The following is a 6,856-nucleotide window of genomic DNA, read 5'->3' as shown; positions in this document are numbered from 1 at the left end:
GTGTCATGTTCATAGTGACATGTGTCATGGTCATAGTGACATGTGTCATGGTCATAGTGACGTGTCATGATCATATTGACATGTGTCATGTTCATATGACATGTGTCATGTTCATATGACATGTGTCATGTTCATATGACATGTGTCATGTTCATATGACATGTGTCATGTTCATATGACATGTGTCATGTTCATAGTGACATGTGTCATGTTCATAGTGACATGTGTCATGTTCATAGTGACATGTGTCATGTTTGTATTGACATGTGTCATGTTCGTATTGACATGTGTCATGTTAGTATTGACATGTGTCATGGTCATAGTGACATGTGTCATGGTCATAGTGACATGTGTCATGGTCATAGTGACATGTCTCATGGTCATAGTGACATATGTCATGTTCATATTGACATGTGTCATGTTCATATTGACATGTGTCATGTTCATATGACATATGTCATGTTCAGTGACATCTGCCATGTTCATAGTGACATGTGCCATGTTCATAGTGACATGTGTCATAGTCATAGTGACGTGTCATGTTCATAGTGACATGTGCCATGTTCATAGTGACATGTGTCATAGTCATAGTGACGTGTCATGGTCATAGTGACATGTGTCATAGTCATAGTGACGTGTCATTGTCATAGTGACATGTGTCATGGTCATTTTGACGTGTCATGTTCATAGTGACGTGTGTCATGTTCATAGTGACGTGTGTCATGTTCATATTGACATGTGTCATGTTCATAGTGACATGTGTCATGTTCATAGTGACATGTCATGTTCATAGTGACATGTCATAGTCATAGTGACATGTGTCATGTTCATAGTGACATGTCATAGTCATAGTGACATGTCATAGTCATAGTGACATGTCGTAGTCATAGTGACATGTCATAGTCATAGTGACATGTGTCATGGTCATAGTGGCATGTCATAGTCATAGTAACATGTCATAGTCATAGTGACATGTCGTAGTCATAGTGACGTGTCATGGTCATAGTGACGTGTCATGTTCATAGTGACATGTCATAGTCATAGTGACATGTCATAGTCATAGTGACATGTCCTGGTCATATTGACATGTGTCATGTTCATAGTGACATGTGTCATGTTCATACTGACACGTGTCAGCCTGGACGGGCATGAATGTGTGAAACAAGTGGGAGTGTGTGAAATGGTAGGAGGTTCATTTGAAGCAGACTAGATGCAACTGAAGCTAACAGAGTTACTTCCCACTGGTTAGACCTGAACCCCCCAAGGGTTCAGGAGGACTCAGTCAGAGCCAGGAAACAGGAAGATGTTTCAAAATAAAGCCTATAGATACTTTTCAAGATAAATATTGAATATTTTTGTACTTGTGCAGACGACAAGGAGAACCTCCTCTGATCAAAGGATGGGTTCCGTTCCTCGGGAACACTTTACAGTTTGGAAAAAATGCCCACAAGTTTCTGGAAGACCAGAAGAGGAAGAACGGAGACGTTTTCACGGTGCTGATTGCAGGTGGGTTCTGTTATCTCGTTGGGGGGGGGGTCTCATAAGTGGGTTCATTGCTGTCCCCAAAGACTCTGGTCTTTATTCAAACCTTCTTGTCCCTCAGACCGGGGTCCTCAAACGTTTTGGGCCTGGGGACCCCATACAAGTTTGAAAATTTCCAGGGACCCCCTTACAAAACCTTTTGCTGTTTTAAAAATAATGAAAAACTTCTAAATGCCATGGGAATATTATCTTTAGTTTGGTTTAGTATGTTTGTAAGCATTTTTTAAAATAAAAATCAAATTAGCAATTTATTGAAAATTTTTGAGGACCCCTAAAATATGACTCGCGGGCCCCTGGGTGTCCTGGGACCCCACTTTGAGAACGTCTGCCTCAGATGAAGGACACAAGGTTAGAAACACTCAGTGTTCTGAGCTTCTCAGGATCCATAAAGGGTTCCCCAATAATTCTTTTCCTTTGACTACTCAGAGTCAGGCAGTGGTCTAAGTAGTGCAAAGAGGTCGGTAGTTCAATAGCACAGACATCACACAGACCATTGTCATGGAGTCCCATCGCCATTTTGTGCTGGTTGAGCAGGATGTGCCCAGTTAGGACTCCAACCAGTGTACTTAAGAGTTTTCCTTGTCAGGGAGATGAGAGCTTTCCCAAACCTTAGATTTGGGCCGTTAATCAATTCCCGTGCCTGTCTACAGTCCATCATCTCCCTCCAGAGGACTGAGTGTCAACATCTAATCCAGGCCTGTAGGGCAGTCCTACAGACTGTTGTTGACGTTCCTAAAACAGGCTCTAGTCCAGTAGGACTTCCATGGCTGCTGTGGTGTTGCTCTGATGGGACCTGTGATGCTCAGGCAGGACATTCGTTGCACATGGTGAGCATCATTCTTGGACTCGAACCCTCCACACTAAAGCAGCATTGCATGGGGCGAACTATGTCTGTGTAGATCCATCTGATAACCTTTGGGGTAGCCCCCCAATGACTACCTGCAGTTCTACAGCACAGGTGTAGGCATATTCTTACATTTTTCATTTGAATGTCTTTTTCATTTTAGCTTCCTGTCTAGATAGACACCCAAATATTTAACCGAATGTAAAATGTAAAATCGTAGAAAACTAAAACAGAGATGTCTCTGAGGGACGTCCTGGGGACTTTAAAGTGTCATATGTCTTTCTGAGGGTTGTCCTGAGGTCTGCCTGTCTTCAGATGACACTCACAGGTTGAAGGTAGTTCTCTGTCTGAAGTCCAGCTCATGTAGAGGTAAAAGACATGGTTCTGGTTGTGAGTGTCCTCATGAGGACATGTTGTCTCTGTCCTGCAGGTAAATACATGACCTTCATCATGGATCCATTACTCTACCCCAGCATCATCAAACACGGCCGGCAGCTGGACTTCCACGAGTTGACTGAGAGGTTGGCCCCTCTGGTCTTCGGGTACCCAAGCATGAAGACATTCCCCGGCCTGTCTGAACAGATCAGCCGGGCCTACCGGTTCCTACAGGGCGACAGCCTCACGTCCCTGACAGAGAGCATGATGGGTAACCTGATGCTGGTGTTCTGCCAGGACCACCTGGATCCGGGCCAGGGCTGGAGGTCCGGCAACTTGTACGAGTTCTGCTCCTCGGTCATGTTTGAGGCCACCTTCCTCACCATCTACGGTCGACCTCAGACCGGTAGCCGCCATCAGCACATGGACCAGCTGTTGAAGGACTTCCTTCAGTTTGATGCCATGTTCCCCTACCTCAGTGCAGAGGTCCCCATCTGGCTGCTGGGACGTACCAAGACCGTCCGCCAGAAGCTCATCAGTCACTTCCTGCCGCAGCGGTTGTCCTGCTGGTCTGACAAGTGCCAGTTCATCCAGGCACGATTGGAGCTGTTTAACCTATACGACAAGCTGAGGGACGTGGACAAAGCAGGTAGGACAGAATTCTCCTCATTTCCTGGTTTATTGAGGTCATAGAGAGTCCTTGTGTCTCTGAAGGTAGGACCACCCACAGGTCTGAACCGTTCTGGACTCAGTAAAGTTCTAAAGGTTTTGATGTCAGAATGAAGATGTTGATGTTAGAACTCTGGACTGAGTCTGAACTGGTTTAAGGACCCAACCAAACCTCCAACTTTGATCAGTTTCTTCCTCTGAGATCCTGAAGGTCTTTGGACTCAGGGGGGCTGGAGGAGAAACTAGGTGTAGATGAGGTTTGGTCTGGTTCTGAAGGTTCTGCTGCCGCCTGACTCCTGGTTTGTCGCTGACTTTCAGCTCATCACTTCACCATCCTGTGGGCATCTGTAGGCAACACGCTTCCTGCCACCTTCTGGGCCACCTTTGACCTGGTGGCCCACCCAGAGGCCCTGAAGGTGGTCCGTCAGGAGATCCTGGATGTCCTGAGAGCCAGTGGAGTGGAGTTTAGCCCCGACAGAGAACTGACGCTCAGCAGGGAACAGCTGGACAAGCTGGTCTTCCTGGGTATGTTGTCACTCACAGATACTTCTGTAGGACCTGAAGCTGGACTTTACAGGACCATCTCTGTCCCCAGAGAGCTCCATCAAGGAGAGCCTCCGGTTGTCCTCAGCCTCCATGAATCTCCGGGTGGCTCAGGAGGACTTCAGCCTGCGGCTTGACGCCGAGCGCTCTGTGGCTGTCAGGAAAGGAGACATCATCACCCTGTACCCTCAGAGTATGCACCTGGACCCTGAGATCTACGAGGACCCGCAGGTACCACAGCAGTTTTCTGTAGAACCTGATGGATCATGTTGTCCCATCAGGTCTTCAGGTGTTACAGTAAGATGTTTGTTTCCTCAGTGGATCAGCAGGTTCTGAGACTCTGCTGCAACCTGCTGGAGGTTCTAGGCTTTTAAAGACACTGGTCCTCTCATCTGGACAGATCATGTCTCAGTCAGAACCCTTCAGTAACCACAGAACTCCAGTTGTGTTTGATCTTTAGTTAGGTCCACAATCGATCAGACTGGACCAGAACCAGGTTTACTGTGTTCAGACTCAAAACCTCCCAGCACAGAGTCCAAACTAAACTGTTCCTGGATCTCCTGTCCCCTCAGACATTCCACTTCGACCGTTTTGTTGAGGACGGCAGAGAGAAGACGGACTTCCGTAAGCATGGACAGAAGCTGAAATACTACCTGATGCCGTTTGGTTCTGGTTCCTCCAAGTGTCCCGGCCGATACTTCGCCGTCAACGAGATCAAACAGTTTGTGTGTCTTCTGCTGCTCTACTTGGACCTGCAGCTGGAGGACGGCCAGAACCGACCCTCATCGGACCACTCCCGAGCCGGACTGGGTATCCAGCAGCCGTCCTCGCCTGTTCTGTTCCGCTACAGACCGCGGGCCGAGTGACCCGGAGCGGCGCAGGTGCTGGTGAGGGGATAGTCCCGACCCGTGTTTAGAGATCCTGTCACTGCTTCACCTGTTGACCTTTGACCTTTCTCTTCTTCCTCTGCTCTCAGAGACGGATCCTCCTCAGACCTGCAGCTTCAGCAGAAACCAGGCCAGAAACCAGACCTGCTTTGTTTTAGATATCTGAAGAACCCTACACCGGATCTGGTTTCTGGTTCTGTAGGATCTTGTTTCAGCGAGGCTCTGCTGGTTTTAACAAACTGTGAAGACGTCTCGTCTCACTGATGAAGAGGAGGATTAAATCTGAGTCTCCCTGTAATTCAACGAAATGTCTTCATTGGTAGTGTGGAATTAAAACTACCGGACAACAACCAGAGTTCTGGAGGATCCACTGTGGGTTCTTTAGACCTTCTTTAGATGTTCTTTATAACTTCATTAGATCGTCTCTAGAGGTTCTTTAGACATTCTATAGATGTTCTTTATAACTTCATTAGATCTTCTCTAGAGGTTCTTTATACCTTTAGATCTTCTTTAGAAGTTCTTTAGACCTTCTTTAGATGTTCTTTATAACTTCATTAGATCTTCTCTAGAGGTTCTTTAGACCTTCTTTAGATCTTCTCTAGAGGTTCTTTAGACCTTTAGATCTTCTCTAGAGGTTCTTTAGACCTTCTTTAGATGTTCTTTATAACTTCATTAGATCTTCTCTAGAGGTTCTTTAGACCTTCTTTAGATGTTCTTTAGAACTTCATTAGATCTTCTCTAGAGGTTCTTTAGAGGTTCTTTAGACCTTCTTTAGATCTTCCCTAGAGGTTCTTTAGACCTTCTTTAGACCTTCTTTAGATCTTCTCTAGAGGTTCTTTAGACCTTCTTTAGATGTTCTTTATAACTTCATTAGATCTTCTCTAGAGGTTCTTTAGAGGTTCTTTAGACCTTCTTTAGATCTTCTCTAGACGTTCTTTAGACCTTCTTTAGACCTTCTTTAGATCTTCTCTAGACGTTCTTTAGACCTTCTTTAGACCTTCTTTTGATCTTCTCTAGACGTTCTTTAGACCTTCTTTAGACCTTCTTTAGACCTTCTTTAGATCTTTTCTAGACCTTCTTTAGACCTTTAGACCTTCTTTAGATGTTCTTTAGAGGTTAGGCTTGCTGCAGGTTTTAGTCTGAAATTGAATGTAAACAAAAGTTTGATTATTTTATTGTTTTTTAAATCCAATAAAATCAACTTTATAAAGCTGACTTTAATAAATGATTTTTAAAAATAAAGTATTTAGATTTGGTTAAATATAAATAAAAACAACCGTTCATTATTCAATCTTTTAAACTTTTAATTTTGAGCAACATGGGTCTGGTCCCAGCCACCAAAAAGTCTTATCCTTGATTTAAATTTAGCCAATCTCTTGGTGGAGATGTCCTCATGAGAGATCATTGTTTTATTTGATTTAGCTTTTTCTCTGGAACCTAACCCTCTGAAATTAGGTCTTGGAGGTGCATTATCTCTGACCATACAGCTACTAGGTTTCTGAATTTGATCCAAATTGTTTGTGGACTGTCATGATGTGGACAGTCTTCTTTGTAGTTTTAAGTCATTGTGAGGACATTTTGAACCAGGTTGCTCCTGTTAGACCCAGTTTGGTGACCAGGAAAACGACACGCTCTTGGATTAATGACACCATTCATGAGCTGAAGACATGTTGTAGAACTGAGCTGTTGTGGAAGTCAGCTAGACTTAAGGTCTACAGATAGCACCGTGAGGAATTCATGTCTTCTTTAAAGGCCTGCTGGTCATAACTGGTCCTCTTTCAGCCCTGATAACCAAGATGAAGCCTTTTTCCTGGGCCTCTGGCACGCTCACCTTTGGACTGTATTTGAAAGTATTTGTTGTCATTGGCCTCTGGGTTAATGAAGCTGTCTCTGTCATCTGGCATATGTCCTAGATCTTTTAGATGTCCTGATGCATCTCAGTAATCCAGGTAAAAAATCAAAGGAAAAAAAATTGTATAGGTCCTCTGGACGGGTT

The 6,856-nt window shown here is 44.6% G+C and overlaps 1 protein-coding gene across 2 annotated transcripts in view; it reads left to right on the top strand.

Moving 5' to 3' along the window:
- cyp7b1 (cytochrome P450, family 7, subfamily B, polypeptide 1) overlaps positions 1 to 6,075 on the top strand; it is an 8,883-nt gene extending 2,808 nt beyond the window's left edge. The window contains exons 2-7 of one of the 2 annotated variants that reach the window (XM_014029756.1): positions 1,370 to 1,506; positions 2,817 to 3,410; positions 3,749 to 3,955; positions 4,026 to 4,204; positions 4,546 to 4,854; positions 4,950 to 6,075. In XM_014029756.1, the coding sequence (XP_013885210.1) occupies positions 1,370 to 1,506; positions 2,817 to 3,410; positions 3,749 to 3,955; positions 4,026 to 4,204; positions 4,546 to 4,839 (1,411 nt within the window). In that variant the 3' untranslated portion in view covers positions 4,840 to 4,854; positions 4,950 to 6,075. Of the gene's footprint in view, positions 1 to 1,369; positions 1,507 to 2,816; positions 3,411 to 3,748; positions 3,956 to 4,025; positions 4,205 to 4,545; positions 4,861 to 4,949 lie in introns of both variants that reach the window. The other variant, XM_014029754.1, reaches the window with a different exon arrangement.
- Positions 6,076 to 6,856: the final 781 nt, after the last annotated feature.

Source organism: Austrofundulus limnaeus, unplaced genomic scaffold (genome assembly GCF_001266775.1).
Source record: "Austrofundulus limnaeus strain Quisiro unplaced genomic scaffold, Austrofundulus_limnaeus-1.0 Scaffold949, whole genome shotgun sequence".
In the NCBI taxonomy this organism is placed as follows: domain Eukaryota; kingdom Metazoa; phylum Chordata; class Actinopteri; order Cyprinodontiformes; family Rivulidae; genus Austrofundulus; species Austrofundulus limnaeus.
This window is presented reverse-complemented; position numbering and strand designations above follow the sequence as displayed.